This window comes from Micromonas commoda, chromosome 8, assembly GCF_000090985.2.
Source record: "Micromonas commoda chromosome 8, complete sequence".
Taxonomy (NCBI): Eukaryota; Viridiplantae; Chlorophyta; class Mamiellophyceae; order Mamiellales; family Mamiellaceae; genus Micromonas; species Micromonas commoda.
The window spans coordinates 428,902-446,969 of record NC_013045.1 but is presented as its reverse complement, the minus strand read 5'-3'; the positions used below and the strand labels follow the sequence as shown (position 1 = coordinate 446,969).

Here is an 18,068-nt window from a genome sequence, read left to right as displayed (position 1 = left end):
GCCCGGAGCGCGTCATCCCGCTTTATCTTCGCGCTCGAGAAACGACCGACGGAAACTGGCCGCACGTGTACCTGGCGATTTCATTTCTCGGCTCCCGTCACACGCGATGAGCGCTTGCTCGGCAGCGTGCCCTCGCTGGGCGCCCGCCGGGCCGCGTCGGGTTCGCGACGCGTCCAGGATCGGCTCATCCGGCGACGGTATCGAGGGTGTGCCGCAGGAGGACAAGGCTGTCGTTCACTTTTGGCACCTCTTCGGCAGCACGCCTCACTGTCGAGCAGCGCTCACCTCGGCGGGACGCGACAGCCCTTATCGCAACGCGCCGCTGCTAGAGAGCAGGGTGCGGGCGCTGGCTAAGGTGTTCGACACGGAGACGAGCGGGCTGGACGTCCCGAGGGTGCTGACCAAGGAGCCGGAGCTGCTGTTGTGGGAGGCGAACGACGTGGTCCGCAGGGTGGTGGAGCTCAAGCGAATCGCTCCCGAACTTGGTGGCAGAGCCTTGACTCAAGCCCCGGGTCTGCTCCTGTGCGACCCGGAGGACGTGGCGGCGGCGAGGCAGGAGATGGAGTTCGCGCGGGGCACGGAGGATGCGCGAGAGACGATCGCGGTCGCGCCGTTGGAGCTCCTGAAGGCGGTGGAGATGCTCTCTTCGGACGAGGTGGGCGCCGAGGCGTGGAGATAGAGGTTAACTTAGCACTAAAAGTCGAACGAGCACTGTTCTTACAACTTGAACTTGCGTTCGCTCTTCTTCGGCGCGCGGTATCCCCCTTTCCGCATGATCCTCTTGCTCGGTCTCGCCCTGTCCCCGCCACCGCCCGGCTGCTGCTCGTCGCTGAACCCCGGCCTGCACAGGTCCCGGCTCATGTCCGGCACCAGAGCCTCGCGCGTCTCAACCTGAACCCCCTCGTGCGTCCACACCCGGAAGGACGCGTTCCCGCTCACGCCGACGCCGACCCAGCCCAAACCGCCGATGCTGATGTCCCTGTCGCTCCTCTGCCACGACTCCCCGTACACGGTCACCGTCCTGCACCCCCACTCGCCGAGCTGCGCCACACGGTTCTCGCCGACGGGCGGCGACAGCTTGCCCCCGGCGTGCTTCTCGTAAAAAGCGTCAGCCTTGCCGCCCTCACCCTTAACCATGTAGTGCGTGGGCACGTCGTGCGACGCCCACACGGTGAGGTATAAGGTGCGCTGCGGGCCGTCCACGACGTCGATGCGCGCTAACCCGCCGATGTGAACGGAGCTTCCAATCTCCGCTCGGTACGTTCGCGGGGCGAGTCTCTTGCGGGGCAGCACTGCTCGCGCCTCCTCGGCGGTGAGCCGACCGGAGACCTGAAACGGCTGCAACAGACCGGGAGTGTCGTAGACGTCCGAGCCGTTGGGCAGCAGACCCGGGAGCTTGACGACGCCGAGCGTGGTTCCCGGGAGGTGCGACGCGAGGGGTCCGCCGTCCTCGGGCCCGGGACCCCCGTACTTTTTGCTGAGCCGGTTGATGAGGCTCGACTTGCCCGCGTTTTGAGCGCCGACGACCCAAACCTCCCTCCCCTCGTCCAGGAGCGTCTCCAGCTGTTCCGAGAGGATGTTGACGCCCATGCCGCTGTGCGCCGACACCAGATGCACGCCGCTCGCGCGTCGCAGGCCCAGGTCTTTAGCGCGCCTGCGCACGAAGCTGGTCACCCTCGCTCGCGTGCACTGCGTGGGGAGTAAGTCCACCTTGGTGCCCACCAGCAGCACATCCACCGACTCGTTCGCGACGTAAGGCGATAAGATATCCACCGCGTCCACGGGAAACGAACCGTCGAAGTCGACGAGATCCACGAGGCACAACACGACGGCTCCGCCGGGACCCAGCCGAGACAACCTGTCCCCCACGACGCGGCCAAAGTCAAACGACGGCATCAAAATCTCCGCAGCCTCGTTCTTCACCTTGCCGTAGTTTCGCAGCGAGTAGCATCGAGCGCACACCACCGTCTCGGGGGATTCGCGACGCCTCGCCTCGCGCTCCGCGCGCTTCCTCGCCGCGATGGACTCCCAGTCGTCGCCGTCGACGTCCGCCCCGTCGTCGTCGTCGCCGTCGAAGAGGGCGTCCAGGGCGGCGAGCGCATCCGCTTCGGACGGAGTAGGATCCCCCGTTTCCGTTTGGTCGTCGCCGTCGAAATCGCCGCCGTCAAAGTCCGGTAGGTCGTCGTCGTCCTCGTCAGCATCCAGGTCGTCGTCGCCGAGGCCCTCCACGGCGAACGAATCCATCCCGTCCAACCCGTCCTGGTCTTCCAGGTCGTCGTCGTCCTCGTCGTCGTCGAAGTTGAGCATGTGATCCGCGGCGGCTGCGGCTCTCGGGTCGTCGACGAATCTTCCCCCTTCGTCGTCGGCGTCGCGTTCGGGCTCGAGCAGGCGCTTGGGCACGACGAAGTAACCGGGCCCGTTCTTGTCCTCGCACTGAAGCCCAACGCCGCAGCCGGGGCAGATGGACGGGAGTCCCTTGAGCACCTCGCGGACGTCAATCTCCGCTCCGTGGGATTTGGATTGGCCCTTCGCGGCGGCGGCGGCGGTCGGGGATGCCCTTCCCCCGCCGCTCGCGGGGGTCCAGCCGGAGAGGGTTCGCGCGAACGCCGGCGCGAGCGGGCCGGCGCTCGGGGTGAACGCGGGGTCGCGTCCGCTGGTGCACGCCGCGACGAGAGGCGCTCGACCGGTCGCGGCGGCGACGCGCGTCGCTCCTCCGCGGGGGTTGACGCCGAGCCCGGCATTCACGAGCGCGTTGGCAATCGCCGGAGCCCACCCCGAGGGCACCGTCGTCGGGTACCATCGCGCGCGGCTCGGGTTGGCCCTGCTGCACAGCCGTCGCAGCATCGTCGTCTCCCTCGCCTGATGCACCGTGTGAGCGGTCAGCATCGTTAGCCGCGCCAGCCGCAGTGCCGGCGCCCGCCTCTCGGCACTTTTTCGTATGAGGGCGCCCGGCCCGATTCAGTTCGATGTTTTCGCGCGTCCACGTCTCGCGTCAAGAGTCGCCAGCTGGCAGGCAAGATCGAGATCCGAAGCGGTGCCGTTCGACGCCGCGCCCGCCACAACACGGGGCGCGGATCACGATGATCGCCTCGAGGACTCTCGTCTGCGCCGCATCGACACTCGCCTCCCGCATCTCCCCTCGATTCCAGCGAGGCAACACCGTGAGGGCGCTCGCGTCGGGAAAGTCCAACGGAATCGGTCGCAGGCCGATCCTCATCGGTGGCGTCGCCGGGGTCACCACCGCGCAGATGGGCAATCTCGGGAACCAGCAGGCTCGCGCCGTGGAGGCCGCGCCCGCGCCTGACACCGCCGCGATGGCTCCCGCCGTCGCCGCGATCGCCGCGCTCAAGCCCGGCGCCAAGCTCGCGGACGGCGCCTTCGAGGTGCTCGCCGTGAACGAGGTCCCCGAGTACAACGTCGCGTGCGTCGAGCTCGTGCATCTCAAGACGGGCGCGCGGTGGATGCACTGCGGCGCGGACGACCCGAACAACGTGTTTAACGTCGCGTTCCGCACCACCCCCACGGACGACACGGGCGTGGCGCACATCCTCGAGCACACCGCGCTCTGCGGCAGCGATCGGTACCCCATCCGCGATCCGTTCTTCAACATGCTCCGTCGGTCGCTGAGCACGTTCATGAACGCCATGACCGCCGCGGACTTCACCTGCTACCCATTCTCCACGATGAACGAGACGGATTACTACAACCTGCTGGGCGTCTACCTCGACGCCGCCTTCTTCCCCAAGCTCTCCAGGGAGGATTTCCTCCAGGAGGGACACCGCCTCGAGTTCAAGGACATGGAGGATAAGAACTCGCAGCTCGAGCTCAAGGGCGTGGTCTTCAACGAGATGAAGGGCGCTATGGGCAGCCAGGCGGCGCGATTCAATCGCGCCCTGGGCGCGACGCTGTTCCCCACGAGCACCTACCACCACAACAGCGGCGGCGATCCGGTGTCCATCCCGACCCTGACCCACGAGGACCTCACCAGGTTCCACGCCACGCACTACCACCCCAGCAACGCGAGGGTGTTCACCTACGGGGACCTCCCGCTGGAGCGGACCCTCGCCAAGTCCCAGGAGCTCGCGCTCGGTAAGTTCGACCGCATCGACGTCAGCGCGCTGGACGTCGCGGACGAGCGGAGGCTCACGGCGCCGGTGAAGGTGGAGGTACCAGTCCCGGCGGATCCCGTCGTTCCGGATCCGAACAAGCAGAGCGTCGTCTCGGTGGCTTACCTCATGGTCAACCAGATCAAGGAGAAGGAGGCGGAGCTCGAGAACTTCGCGCTCACCGTCGCGTCCGACCTCTTGCTCAACGGACCGCAGGCGTACTTCCACGAGACTTTGCTCGAGTCGGGGCTGGGCTCGGGATTCGCCCCGGGGACGGGATACTCGTCGTCCAGGAGGGAGACGTCGTTCGCGGTGGGTCTGAAGGGCGTGGCCGAGGCGGACGTGACCGAGGTGGAGGCCAAGATCCAGGGCACGCTGGAGAGGATCGCGAAGGAGGGCTTCCCCAAGGAGCGCGTCGACGCGGTCATGCACCAGGTTGAGCTCGGCGCCGCGAAGGTGAGCACCAACTTTGGCCTGGGAGTGGCTTTCGGGGCGATGGGGACGTGGGTGCACGGCGGCGACGGCATGAAGCCCCTCAAGATCCCGGTGCTGGCCGCCAAACTCCAGGCTGCGATCGACGCCGACTCCAAGTACTGGCAGAAGCTCATCCAGCGCAGATTCCTCGACAACTCCCACAGGGTCACGGTGGTGGGCGTCGCCGACAAGGACTACGACGCCAAGCTGGAGGAGGCGGAGAAGAAGAAGGTGGCCGAGATCGAAAAGTCCCTCACCGAGGAACAGAAGGACACCATCGTCAAGGAGGCGGTGGCGCTGCGCGCGAGCCAGGACGGCGACCAGAACGCGGATATACTCCCCACTCTCAAGGTGAGCGAGGCGGTGCCGCGCGAGATCAAGCACTGGAACAGCTTAATCACCAAGACGTCCGGCGGGTTTGACCTGCAGATCGACGCGCAGCCCACGAACGGGATCACGTTCGCCAACCTGCTCCTGGACGTCTCCGATCTGCCCGACAGGCTCGTGCCCTACCTCGACCTCTTCGCCGATTTCATCACCGAGCTCGGCACGAAGACGATGGACTACAAGGCTCTGGCGCAGGAGGAGAAGCTCAAGACGGGCGGCATCGGCGCTGGCGTCAACGTGCAGCAGTCCCTCGACGCGTCCGCCCCGCCCCGCGTGTACGTCTCACTCAGCGGCAGCGCGCTCGACCGTAACGTTCCGGCCATGTTCCAACTCATGGCTGACGTCGCGACAGGCGCCAAGTGGGCTGGCGAGGACGCCAGGCTCGGCCTCCTCCTCTCTCGCCGCGCCGCGAGCGCGGGCGCGGGCGTCTCGCAGAACGGACTCTCCTACGCCAAGGGCCTCGCGAACGCCTCCATCGACCCGGTCGCCGCGCTGGACTATCGCACCGCGGGCTTGCCCCACGTCGCGTTGCTCCAGAGGCTGGCGAGGGAAAAGGAGGCTGGCGTCGAGGAGGTGTCCGCCGCCCTCGCCGAAATCGCCGCTTTCGCGCTCGCGAGAAACCGGGTGATGCGGTGCAGGATCAGCGCCAAGCCCGAGGCTTGCGATCCCGCGGTGAAGCAGATGGAGGCGTTCATCGACGCGCTCCCGCTGCGCGGGGCCGACGCGGTCGGCGACGAGCTCACGCTCGCTCAGTCGCTGGCGTCGTTTGCGGTCGCGCCGTCCAAGACTTTCGTGGCGACGCCCACGCAGACCAACTACTGCGCCGCGTCTTACTTGACCGTGCCTTACTCCCACCCGGACTCCGCGCCGCTCTTCCTGCTCGGCCAGGCCATGTCCACCTCGTTCCTCCACAGGGAGATCAGGGAGAAGGGCGGCGCGTACGGTGGCGGAGCGTCCGCGGCTCCCGTCGAGGGAGTCTTCGTGCTCTCCTCCTACCGCGACCCCAACACCACCGCCACGGTGGAAACCTTCGAGAAGGCTGCGACGTGGGCGGCGAAGGAGGGTAACCTCACACAGGAGATCCTGGAGGAGGCGTGGCTCAAGGCGTTCAAGGCGATCGACGCGCCGCTCGCGCCCCAGTCCCGCGGTGCCTCGCTCTTCACCAACCTGATGGACGACGAGAGCAGGCAGCTCTTCAGGGACAGGCTCCTGGACTGCACGCCGGGCAGGATGCGCGAGTGCGCGGAGAAGTACCTGGTGGGCAAGACCCCCGCGCTCGCGATCGTGGGTAACCCCGCGTCTGTTCCCGACGTGAAGAAGGCGGGGTGGACCTGCGTCGACGCCGAGGGAAACCCGCTCAAGGAGGAGTGACGAGCGGGGACGCTGTAACTTTTACGCTCGCTGCTATTTTTTATTGTCGATGTGCTTAATTATACCTTAAAGGTACCATCGTACCTTCCACCCACGCTCTCGCGCTCACTCCGCGTCCCCGTCCTCGCCATCGACGTCCGGGTCCCCCAGCTCGGCGACGAGCCTCTCCAGACTCTCCGTCGCCAGCGTGCTCAGCTCCTCGTATCCCTCCAGGAACAGAACCCTGGCGAAAAGTTTCATCTTGACGACGGCGTGTTTCCCCTTTGCTCGCTCGATGGCCTTGACCCTGTTTCCCAGCGCGGGCTCCGACATGGTCCTCACCCTCATCAGCGTGTGCTGATAGCTCGCGGTGCCCACCACGCTGACCCGCTCCTGGATCCCCGCGTTTCTCAGCCGGTACGCCTCCGCCTCCGCCTCGTGCGCGCCGTCAACCTCCACCGCGTATTCGCCCCTTCCCACGATGTACGTCTCGGTCTCCTCGTGGTCGTCGCCGAGGCCCGCGTGTTCGGCGTCCTTGGTGGCGATGCGACGCGAGCGACGCGTGGCGCGCTCCTCCGCGGGAATCTCGTGCTTCTTCTTCGCGGCTGGAGCCTTGCGCTTCTTGTTCTCGGTCGGTCCAGATGCGTTCTCCTTGCCCTCCTCCACGCCGCATCGTTGCCTCGCCGCGGAGACGATGTCGTGGTCGCCCAAGCCGAGGCGCTTCATGATCTCGCGGTTACGGCGGATGCGCTCGATGCGTTCGAGCTCATAATCGCTGAGCCCGTTCGGGTCGGCCATGAGGGCCTCCTCCTCCCCGGCGAACATGGCGATCGCCGACGTGTGATTGTCGCCGGGGCTGTCCCGCGTTTTTTGAATCAGCCAGTGAGTGCGATTGATTGGTCCTTGATTGTCGAGCTGAGGGCTGCCGGACCACGCGCTTCGCAAGCGGCGAGACATAACGAGACCCGATTACGAGATCGGCACTAGGGCGTGCGCAGCCCCCGCGCGGGCGTGTCGTCGGCGTGAGCGAAACACCGATCGAGGGATCCGCGCCTCGAAAGTCCGGGCCGTTCGCGGTCGGTTGGGCGGCCGCCGTAGGGTACGCGCGTGTCCTGCACCGGCGGGTCGCGCCCGCGAGGCCGCAGCGGGCGGGTTCCAACAAGAATAACGCGGGCGAGGACGCGGGGGACGACGAAGAGATGCCGTCCCGGATGGACTCGTTCCGCTTCGGGCACGCCAAGCACTCGGAGTCTCGGGTGGTTTACGTCACCGCGGATGCCAGCGCGCACGGCCCCAACGCGGGGTTCCGGTTCAAGGGCAACGCCATCTCCACCGGCAAGTACTCGCCCATCACCTTCTTCCCAAAGGGCCTGTACGAACAGTTCCGGCGGATCGCCAACCTTTACTTCCTCTCCGTCGCGATCATCTCGCTCTTCGAAGCCATCTCCCCGATCAAGCCGTACACCATCTGGTCGCCGCTCGTGCTGGTCGTCGGGCTGTCCATGGCGAAGGAGGCTGTGGAGGATTACGCCAGGCACAAGCAGGACCACGAGCAGAACACGTCGCTGACGGAGCGTTTCAACGGCACCTCGCTGGTGCAGTGCGAGTGGCGGGAGGTGAAGACGGGGGATTTGGTGCGGGTCGTGCGGGACCAGGCGTTCCCGTGCGATCTGGTGCTCCTCGCGTCCAGCCTGGACGACAGTGTGTGCTACGTCGAGACCAAAAACTTGGACGGCGAGACCAACCTGAAGATCAAGAGGGGCGTCGAGGGCATGGGAGGCGTGGGCACCGGCCCAACGAAGATGCGCGAGCTGTGCGGCGACGGACGCGACGCTTACGTGGAGTGCGAACACCCGAATAACTCGCTGTACACGTTCACGGGGAACCTGGACGTCCCGTCGAGGACGAGGGAGGTTTCCGTCCACGGGAGCAGCCGCAACCTCGCCGCCGCCGCCGAGGATCGAACGGGGAGCGAGAAGATCTCTCTGGTTCCGTCCAACATCCTCCTCCGAGGCAGCTCGCTCAGGAACACCGAGTGGGTCATCGGTCTGGCCATTTACACGGGGCATGACACCAAAATTATGGCAAGTGCTTCCTGGTTCCCATCCCCTTTCCCCGCTCTCGTTGCCGTGTTTTCGTCACTGACCTTTCGTCTCACTTTTCGCAGATGAACAGCAGCGCGGCTCCGTCGAAGCGGTCCACCATCGAAAAAGGGATGGACAAGATCGTCATATCCATGCTCGGTTTGCTGTGCCTCATGGGAACCATCACGGGCATCATCTGCGGCTCGTGGATCAAGAACGTGTCCCCCAAGCACTGGTACATGGACACCAGCGATACGGATATGGTGTTTGACCCAAAGAACGCCCCCAAGGTGGGCGTCGTCGCGTTCCTCACCTCGTACGTCCTGTACGGCTACCTCATACCCATCTCCCTGTACGTCTCGCTCGAGTTCGTCAAGGTGTGCCAGGCGATGGTGTTTTTGAACAGCGACCGGCAGATGTACCACGAGGAGACGGACACGCCGATGCGAGCGCGGACCAGCAATCTCAACGAGGAGCTCGGCATGGTTCACACGGTGCTCTCGGACAAGACCGGGACGCTCACGTGCAACAGCATGGAGTTCTTCAAGTGCTCCATCGCGGGCGTTAGCTACGGCGAGGGCGTTACGGAGATCGAGCGGTCCATCGCGAAGCGACAGGGCCGACCCATTCTCACCAAGCCCACAAAGCCGATTGAGCCGGGTTTCAACTTCAAGGACGCGAGGCTCGAGGGCGACAAGTGGCGGTCCCTGCCGGACGCCGAACACATCCGGGACTTCTTCCGCATCCTTGGCGTGTGTCACACCGTCATACCCGAGGGCGAGGCCACGAGGGAGACCATATGCTACCAGGCGGAGTCCCCCGACGAGAGCGCTTTCGTCGTCGCCGCGAAACGGTTTGGTTTTTTTTTCAAGAGCCGCACCACCAGCGGCATGGAGCTCGAGGAACCCTCTTTTCCCAGCAGCGGCGAGATGAGCACGGTCCACTACGAGCTGCTCAACGTGCTCGAGTTCAACTCCACGCGCAAGCGCATGAGCGTCATCGTTCGCACCCCCGAGGACAAGATCATGCTCTACTGCAAGGGAGCCGATTCCGTCATCTACGATCGGCTCTCCCACGGGAACCAAAAGTACACCGACGTGACCCAGCAGCACATGGACGAGTACGCCAAGTGCGGCCTACGAACGTTGTGCCTGTCCGTCAGGGAGATTTCCCAGTCGGAGTACGACGCGTGGAATGTCACGTACACTGAGGCTGCGCAGAGCCTGGAGAAGCGAGACGAGAAACTTCAGGCGGCGGCGGAGATCATCGAGAAGGACCTCTTCCTCGTTGGCGCCACGGCCATCGAGGACAAGCTCCAGGACGGAGTGCCGGGCACGATCGAGCAGATGATGCGCGGAGGCATCGCGGTGTGGGTGCTCACCGGCGACAAGCAGGACACGGCGATTAACATCGCGCAGGCGTGCGCTCTGATCCGGGACGACATGGACGTTCACATCGTGAACATCGAGGAGCTGGTGAAGCAGGAGCACGACAGGGAGATCACCCGCGCCCAGTTCAACGAGCAGGGTAAGGTGCAGGTGGCGGCCCTTATCGAGGAGGGCATCGAGAAGGAGGCTGCGACCGCGAAGAAGGGGATGGAAACCTGCCTGGTCATCGACGGCCGTTCTCTGTCATTCGCCCTGGAGCAGGATCTGGCGCCAAGATTCCTGCAGCTCGGCAGCGGGTGCACGTCCGTCGTGTGCTGCCGCGTGTCCCCGCTGCAGAAGGCGCTCGTGACCAAGCTGGTCAAAGACAGCGGTAAGATCACGCTGGCCATCGGCGACGGCGCCAACGACGTGGGCATGATCCAGTCAGCGCACATCGGCGTCGGCATCTCGGGTCAGGAGGGGATGCAGGCGGTCATGGCCTCGGACTTTGCGTTCGCGCAGTTCAGGTTCCTGGAGCGGCTCCTGCTGGTGCACGGGAGGTACAACTATAAGCGGATCAGCAAGATGGTGACGTACTTCTTCTACAAGAACCTGGCCTTTGGCCTGACTCTGTTCATGTACAACCTCCACGCCGCGGCTTCCGGACAGGTTGTGTACAATGACTGGCTCATGTCCGCGTTTAACATCTTCTTCGTCGCGTTCCCGGTCATCGCGCTGGGTATCTTGGACCAGGACGTGAATCAGCGATCGTGCCTGCAGTTCCCTCAGCTGTACAGGCAGGGCCAGCAGAACGCGTGCTTCGAGCGCAGGGTGCAGTTGGGTTGGGCGCTGAACGGCGTTTACATCGGCATGGTGACGTTCTTTGTGGTGTTCTACGCGGTGCACGGCGGCGAGGCGGACCACCCCAAGGGCCACGTGTTTGGCCTGTGGGAGGTTGGCACGTCCCTGTACACGGGCATCGTCATCACCATCAACCTGCAGATGGCTCAGATGATCAACTTTTGGACGTGGATCCAGCACGTATGCATTTGGGGATCCATCGCGTTCTGGTACATCGCCAACTGCATCCTCAGCAACACCGACCCGTACCTGTCCACGTACTCGTACAAGATATTCATACCCACCATCGCGCCCACCCCAAAGTTCTGGATGGCGACGCCGCTCATCGTGGTCATCGGGCTGCTCCCGGACCTCCTCTACAGGACGTTGCGGCGGCTATTCCGACCCGAGCCGCACCAGCTCGTGCAGGAGTACGAACGGACGGTGCGGGGCACGACGCCCAGGAGCTCGGCGGCAAACACCCCGATGGACACGCCGAGGCACGGCAGCAGGTACGGAAGCAGCGCGGTGTTGGCCGAGGAGGGACGGATCGAGGTGGACGAGCCCGAGGAAGGCGAGGAAAATATCGAGCCCGATGAACCCGCCGAGCTCGATGAACCCGCCGAGCCCGAGGAGCCCGACCCGAATGAGGTTGAGCGCTCGGACGAGGAGGCGCCGCCGAGGGAGGCGGAGGAAGAGAAGAAGGCGGACGAATCAGCGTAGAAACGACTGACTTGTAAATGGACGCGTTGCTCAGATTGATACGGTACGCCTCTTTTCATCCGCCGGGCTCGGGCGCACTCGCAACTAATCCCGCCACGCCACCCCGTCGAGCGCGAGACCCAGCGCCAGCGCTGATCCGAACAGGAGGTGCAACGCCGCCGCCGCCGAGAGCGTCCCGTTGAACCCCGCGTCGCCCACCTCCAACCTCCACGTCTCCCTCGCCACCCACGCGGCGAGCGGCGCCGTCGCCGCGGGCAGCGCCGACGCGACGGACGGGAACATCGTAACCCCGAGCCTCCTCGCGCCCTCCCACGCCCAGTACGGCTGGAGCAAAAACGGCGCAAACACCAGAAACGTGATCTCCCACCGCCCGAACCCCTCGCCCAGCAGCACGCACAGCGTGTTCTTACCGCACCTGGCGTCGGTGCGCGCGTCCCTCAGGTTATTCACCGCGAGCAGCGACGCCGCCAGGCTTCCGACCTGCGCGGATGCGACGATGAGCGGCCAGTTTCGCTCCCACGATGAGCCGCCCGATCCATCCGCCGATGTCCCGTCATGGTGCACCCTCGCCATGCCGTACGTGGCCACGAACCCGAAGAACGCGATCACGGTCACGTCGCCCAGGCCGTGGTACCCGAGCGGGAGCGGGCCGCCGGTGTACGCGTACCCCGCGCCGCACGCCGCGACGACGAGTCGGGCCATCGGCGCCCCCCTGAGCGCCACCGCGGGACACATCGCAAACGCCGCGAGGGCGAAGCACGTCACGCCGGCGATGTGGACGGCGCGGGGGGAGAAGACGCCGGATTGGGTCACGCGCGTCGGTCCCGCGCGATCCTGCGTCGGGTCGGGGGAGGAGAGGAGGAGGAATCAGTCGGGGCGGCGGGAGATGTCTGTGGATCGCGATTGGGTGCTTCGGGAAAACGTGGTTGTTCGGGAAAACGTGGGACGACGGTTCGAGGTTGGGCGACGCGGGGTTGGACGGGGCGTCGCTCACCTCGGTGTCCGCGCCTCGCACGAAGTCGCACGCGTCGTTCACGAGATTGGTCCCTATCTGTATGAGGAAGTATCCGACCAGCGCGCAGGTAGCCTCCATCCACCGCGCCTCGCCGCCGCCGGTGGTCGCCAGCGCCGACCCCACCAGGAAGGGCACCGTCGCCGCGGTCAGCGTCTTGGGTCGCGCCGCGGAGACCCACCCGGCGACGCCGCCCTTGACTTTGGACGACCTCGACGCTTTAGGTTTACTCCGCGGGTGCGTCGCATCGCCGTTCCCAGCCCTCGCCGCCGCTCGCGCGGACCTGCGCTCCATGACGTGCCTTCTCCCTCTCGATTGTGTGCCCACCGTTGGCGAGCAGCGCATCTCACTGCTATCAGCAGATCAGCTGACGTGGGCACGCCCGACTTTATTCCAAATTCGTTGTTAGGAAACGCGCGTTTCGAGATCCGCGTTCACACGCGGTGGTCGATCACCATGAGGGTCCGGCTGCTGCTCGCTTTCGCGCTCGTACTCCTCGCGGGTCCAGCCAGCGCGGCTCGCGCCGCGAAGAGGCCCAGGCACCCCGCCAGAACCTACGTGCCCACCTCGGAGAACCTTCGAAAGGTTGGCGGGTTTTCTCCGGGGTGGACTCCGCTGGAGGCGTGCCAGGAGCGCTACCGCGACGCGCCGCTCGATCACTTCTCCTGGGCGGCGCCGACGCAGACCTATCGCCAGAGGTACTTCTTCTGCCCGCACTTCTGGGAGAAGAAGCGAGACGCGCTCGCGGCGGCGAAGAGGCGCCACGGGTCGGCCAAAGCCCAGCCCCGACTCCGAGGGGTCGCCTCGCTCGGCGCGGATGGTGAATCTTCACCGCTCGACGACCTCGACGCGGGTTTCACCAAGTCGGGACCGCCCATCTTCTTCTACACCGGCAACGAGGCCAACGTCGAGCTATACCTCAACGCCACGGGTCTCATGTGGGAGCACGCCGAGAGCTTCGGCGCCGTTCTCGTGTTCGCCGAGCACAGGTACTACGGAGAGTCCAAGCCCAAGCCCAAGGAGGAGGATGGGAACGCCCTCGACGCGTCCAACCTGGGCGGCATCATCCCGGGCCACCTCAAGAAGAAGGGCCAGTACCCCTACCTCACTTCCGAACAGGCCATGGCGGACTACGCCACCCTCATCCGCGAGCTCAAGGCTGAGATTCGCGCGCCGGACGCCCCGGTGTTTGCATTCGGCGGCTCGTACGGCGGCATGCTCGCCACGTGGATGAGACTCAAGTACGCCAACGTCGTGGACGGCGCGGTGGCCGGGTCGGCTCCCGTGTGGTCCTTCGTGGGCGAGGACCCACCCGTCGACCCGGGCGCCTTCGCGGACGGGGTCACGATGGACGCCACGGCCGCGGGCGGGTCGCCACCCGCGTGCGCTCCCAACGTCCGAGCCGCCTTCGCCGAGCTCCTTCGCCGATCGGAAACCGATCCGAAATCGATCAAGGCGCCGATGCGACTCTGCGACGACACCCCGCTGGGCTCCCCGACGGACGTGCTGGACGTGGCGCTGTGGGCGCAGGGTGCCTTCGATTACCTCGCCATGGGTAACTTCCCATACGCGAGCTCTTACATCCTCAACGGGGACGGGACGCTGCCCCCGTATCCCTTTCGAGTCGCGTGCGGCGGCGCCATGGCGGACCCGAAGCTGCTAAACAAAGGGGGCGACGCGTTATTATCAGCGCTGGCTGACGCCGTCGGCGTGTATTACAACTACTCCAAGACCCAAGAGTGCTTCGACACCCGGCACGGCAGCAACGACGACTCGGACGAGGACGGGGAACTGTGGGACTACCAGTACTGCACCGAGATGTTCATGCCGATGTCCAGGGACGGCGTCAGGGACATGTTCTTCCCGCAGCCGTGGAACGAGACGGACGCCGTGCTGGAGTGCGAACGACGCTGGGGCGTGAGACCCAAGACGCTGTGGGCCACCACCGTCTTCGGCGGTAGAAGGCTATCGTGGGCCAGTAACGTGGTGTGGACCAACGGGTACCTTGACCCGTGGGCCGGGTTGGGGGTGCAGGAGAGCCTCTCGCCGTCGCTCGTAGCCATGATGCTCCCGGGCGGAGCGCACCACCTGGACTTCATGTGGAGCAACGACCTGGACCCGGAGCCGGTGGTCGAGGCGAGAAAGACGCAAATGAGACTGCTCAGGCAGTGGATCCTCAACAAGTACCAGGCGGTGGCTGCGCGAGGAGAGACAATCGCTGAGCTGTAGCCCATAATGAAGGTAATTTTCACGACAACCGACGAAACATGAAGTCAGATGACTTTACAAAAACATCAGAGTTCTGAGCGAAATTGCTCGTAGGTGTACGTCTGGTTGCTGGTGTCGACCGCGTACGGTGACTTCCACGGCGGCCAGTCGAAGTTATAGGCGAGGATGCCAGGTCCTTTAACGCTGCTCCCACCTGGGAGGTGCTTCTCCTCGGTTGGCAGGCACGCCCGGAAGTACACGTGGCCGTCCTTTCGCACCCTCGGACACATTCGCAGCGTCCACATGGTCCCCATCACTGTATTCAGCGCGCACGTGGCAAAGAACACCGCCATGACGGTGTAAACGAGGAACTTGTACGACAGATAGGTGCGCCCGCCCCTGCCGTTGGGCCTCGAGAGCTTCACCTCCCTTCGGTACGCCGCCTCCGATTTTTTAAACACGCGACCGATGTCGATTGAGTGAAACCGATATTGCGCAAAGGTGTTCACGAAGCTCATGCCGATCTCCATCGCCGCGAGCTGGAAGCAGATCCATGCCATATCGTCGTAGTTGGACGTCCGCGTCTTGCCGTCGGGTAAGTCGCCGGTGGACGGCAGGTTAAATACGACCATCAGCGGGGTGATGAAAGCGATGGCTCCGAGTTCGCAGAAGACGTCTGCGAGGCACGAAACCGCGTGCAACTCGTCCATCTTACTAGACGATAGAAGCGCGTCACCCGCCATGGTGCCCATGACGGTGCGCGTGAAGAATCCGTCCCTGTGTTTGAGCGTGAGCTTCATCATGAGCTCGTTGAGGGAGATGATGAGCTGAAGGGTAATGACGGACACCTTGCCGTCGTTGGTGAGGAGAAAGAGGAGGAGCCGCGAGTAGACAGCCTGGGAGACTATGGGCGCCATGATGCCCGCGGTATTCAAACCCGGGCCGGGGCTGGGATTCATCATCGCCACGTGCCTTTGGGCGGTCTTCATCGCCTCCCACATCAGCGGATCGAACACGAACCGCACTAGTAGCTTTAGCTTTAGCGAGTAGCTGTCGTCGTCGCCAATTGCCAGGTTCCTCAGCGCAAAGATGTAGGTGATGCCGGCCATGCCGTGGTACACGAACCACCATGACATGGTTGGCATGTCCCGCGTCTCTTTCGCCGCCAGGCACGTAATCCACCCAAACACCTGACAACCGATCTGGACGTACCAAGACGTCATGTGCCTGTACCCGGTGACCTGGTAGTCGATGAGTGGGGTGACATAGAAGATGGCGAACCAGACAAAGTAGAGTCTGGTCTTCCAGGTGCGGTTCCGCGCCAGCAGATTCCACGCGAACATGTGCACGAAGAAGTTGTTATCGGCGCTGAAGACGCTCCACATCTTCGTGTAGCGTATGACGTACACGCTGAAGTCGCCGAAGGAGTTTAGCGGCCGGAACTCGTCGTCGCTGAAGTTGGGAGTGAAGCATCGCATCCAACGGCGGGTGATCTCGGACTGGCCGCCCAGCTCGAAAGCCTCGCGCGTGAGCGACGCGGTGCACTTGGCGTGGGCGTAGTACATGAGCGAGTAGATTACCATGATGACGCCGATGGAGAACGGAAGAATGTACTTCATGTGCGACCACCACGCGTTCGTGACTGCACGGAGCGTTGACGTTCGCTTGGAGTGAAACATGGCGTCGGGCGGTGCCGCTTCGGGAACCCGCCGATGCGCATCGGCGAGTTCTGGCGGGGTCGCGCGCTGCATCTCGCCGTAGCTGTCGTCGCCGTAATCGTCGTCGACGAGGTCTTTGGCGTAGACTGCCGACCTCATCCTATCGCTAGTCGCTTCGCCTCGTGAACGCCCGGGCCGGCGCGCGGGGTGGGAGTGACCGTTTTGGGAAACCGAGTGACGGTTTGGTTTCCACGGCGAGAACACCCCTTGATCCTAACATTACTTACGGTTTGGAATCTTTATTAAGGAAAATGCTGACCCTCTCTATTCCAACGACGCGCGTCAAAAGCCGGCGAGGAACACCCTCACCGGGAACACCGGCCGCACAGAAGCCCGATGCGACGGCCCGTCGAGGCTGGATCGCCTCCACATCGGCGTCGGCTCCGGCGTGTTTGGCGCAAAGGTAACCTTGGGCGGCGACCCTCTCCGAAATTTTCGGTTCGCGCGGCTTCTCTGCTCGCCGCCGCCCACGAACCCGTTCGGAGCGACGTTCTCGTCCGGTGACCGTCGCCCGCTCTCCTCCTCGTCGTCTCCCATGGGGATCCCTTTCTGCTTGGTGCCCAAGGCGTCCGCGTGCACGAGCGATCGCATCCTGGCGAGTTCCACGGTGGACGTCGGCGTCTTCCTCAGCGCCCACCTTTGTTTGCTCATCCGCTGGTTCTTCATGCCGGTGGTGAAGTCGACGCCGATCGCCACGCCGAGCCGCATGAAGAAGCTCATCACCTGCAGGATGGACGCGAGCACCAGCGACGACCATATGGCGCACGCGAGGTAGATCCAACGCCGCTTACGAACCGGCCCGGCGCTCCATTTGGTCACAACCTCCGACACCACCGCGTGTATGCACGTGCCTCTGTTCGCCATCCTCCTCGCCTCGGACCTCACGACGTGCGGCGCGTTGAGCAGCCGCGAGGTTCTGCCCATCGCCGCGGCGCACAGCTGTTCCCCATCTTCCGCGTCGAACTCGAGCAGCGCGCCGCGCGACTCGTTCGCGTCGATTTGATCTTTGAAACCCTGCGCGTCCTGTAACAGCGCGGGGGTGCCGCAGTGCGCAGCCTCGTAGGGAACGTTGCCGAAGGTTTCAAACGCACTCGCGCTGCACACCCAATCCGTGGCCCTGTACACCCCCGCCAGCTCCGTCCTCGGCCGCATGCCGGGGAGCACCACGCACCGCGGCGGGTCGTGCCAGTCCATCACGACGTCCCGCATCGGACCGTCGCCCACGAAGGCCAAGGTGACGCCCCTCGGTCGGCACTGCTTCAGGAGGTGCATGCGCTTCTCCGCGGACCACCTGCCGACGTAGGTCATGACGGGGCGCGTTGGGTGGCCGGCGGTGAGCTCGTTACGCACCGCGGCCACCTCCGCGTCGGACAGCGCGTCCGCCGTGGCCACGACGCCGGACACCGGGAGCGGCCGGTAGTGGTCCTTTATGCGCCGGATGCCTCGCGATTCCATCAGCCGCTTGAACGACGGCGACGTCGTGACCGTGGCGTGCGCCAGCGCGGACGTCGTCGACTGCAGGATGGCGGCCGACCACGGCGCCATGTTGATGCCGTCGAGTTGGGCGATGTCGGTGTGAATGGAGTACACCAGGGGCGTGCCCGTGCCCGCGCACATCATCGCGATGGGCACGTTCGAAAACAGATCCGTCATCACGACGCACGCCACCACCGGGTCCCGCCGGTTGAGCCTGCGCCATATCTTGTGACAGAAACCCACGCCCGGGGAGTCCGTCAGAGTGGACGGGAAGTTGGGCAGGTGGTACCTCGGAATGGCGCGATCGGGATCCTCGGCGTCCA

At 64.7% G+C, this 18,068-nt stretch overlaps 9 protein-coding genes across 9 annotated transcripts; 4 read left to right on the top strand and 5 right to left on the bottom strand.

Annotated features, from left to right (window-relative positions):
• Nucleotides 1-106: 106 nt before the first annotated feature.
• On the top strand, nt 107-626 carry MICPUN_60626 (predicted protein; the record flags this gene model as incomplete). The annotated part of the gene is made up of 2 exons (XM_002508126.1): nt 107-564; nt 620-626. 2 exons carry the CDS (start codon nt 107-109, stop codon nt 624-626), a joined length of 465 nt encoding a protein of 154 aa, XP_002508172.1.
• A 91-nt stretch (nt 627-717) lies between these two features.
• On the bottom strand, nt 718-2,844 carry MICPUN_84071 (predicted protein; the record flags this gene model as incomplete). The annotated part of the gene is made up of 2 exons (XM_002507834.1): nt 718-2,223; nt 2,344-2,844. The coding sequence occupies 2 exons, from the start codon at nt 2,842-2,844 to the stop codon at nt 718-720; spliced, it is 2,007 nt and encodes a 668-aa protein (XP_002507880.1).
• A 470-nt stretch (nt 2,845-3,314) lies between these two features.
• On the top strand, nt 3,315-6,338 carry MICPUN_84399 (predicted protein; the record flags this gene model as incomplete). Its single annotated transcript, XM_002508125.1, has 1 exon — nt 3,315-6,338. The coding sequence occupies one exon, from the start codon at nt 3,315-3,317 to the stop codon at nt 6,336-6,338; it is 3,024 nt and encodes a 1,007-aa protein (XP_002508171.1).
• A 105-nt stretch (nt 6,339-6,443) lies between these two features.
• Nucleotides 6,444-7,274, bottom strand: MICPUN_60623 (predicted protein; the record flags this gene model as incomplete). The annotated part of the gene is made up of 1 exon (XM_002507833.1): nt 6,444-7,274. The coding sequence occupies one exon, from the start codon at nt 7,272-7,274 to the stop codon at nt 6,444-6,446; it is 831 nt and encodes a 276-aa protein (XP_002507879.1).
• Nucleotides 7,275-7,528: 254 nt separating this feature from the next.
• Nucleotides 7,529-11,331, top strand: MICPUN_84330 (p-type ATPase superfamily; the record flags this gene model as incomplete). The annotated part of the gene is made up of 3 exons (XM_002508124.1): nt 7,529-8,214; nt 8,290-8,412; nt 8,493-11,331. 3 exons carry the CDS (start codon nt 7,529-7,531, stop codon nt 11,329-11,331), a joined length of 3,648 nt encoding a protein of 1,215 aa, XP_002508170.1.
• An 84-nt stretch (nt 11,332-11,415) lies between these two features.
• Nucleotides 11,416-12,637, bottom strand: MICPUN_60621 (predicted protein; the record flags this gene model as incomplete). The annotated part of the gene is made up of 2 exons (XM_002507832.1): nt 11,416-12,165; nt 12,326-12,637. The coding sequence occupies 2 exons, from the start codon at nt 12,635-12,637 to the stop codon at nt 11,416-11,418; spliced, it is 1,062 nt and encodes a 353-aa protein (XP_002507878.1).
• A 162-nt stretch (nt 12,638-12,799) lies between these two features.
• Nucleotides 12,800-14,572, top strand: MICPUN_101833 (predicted protein; the record flags this gene model as incomplete). Its single annotated transcript, XM_002508123.1, has 1 exon — nt 12,800-14,572. One exon carries the CDS (start codon nt 12,800-12,802, stop codon nt 14,570-14,572), a length of 1,773 nt encoding a protein of 590 aa, XP_002508169.1.
• Nucleotides 14,573-14,637: 65 nt separating this feature from the next.
• Nucleotides 14,638-16,368, bottom strand: MICPUN_60619 (predicted protein; the record flags this gene model as incomplete). The annotated part of the gene is made up of 1 exon (XM_002507831.1): nt 14,638-16,368. One exon carries the CDS (start codon nt 16,366-16,368, stop codon nt 14,638-14,640), a length of 1,731 nt encoding a protein of 576 aa, XP_002507877.1.
• Nucleotides 16,369-16,494: 126 nt separating this feature from the next.
• MICPUN_108755 (hypothetical protein) lies at nt 16,495-17,520 on the bottom strand. The gene has a single exon (XM_002507830.1). The coding sequence runs from the start codon at nt 17,461-17,463 to the stop codon at nt 16,552-16,554; it is 912 nt and encodes a 303-aa protein (XP_002507876.1). The 5' UTR covers nt 17,464-17,520; the 3' UTR covers nt 16,495-16,551.
• Nucleotides 17,521-18,068: the final 548 nt, after the last annotated feature.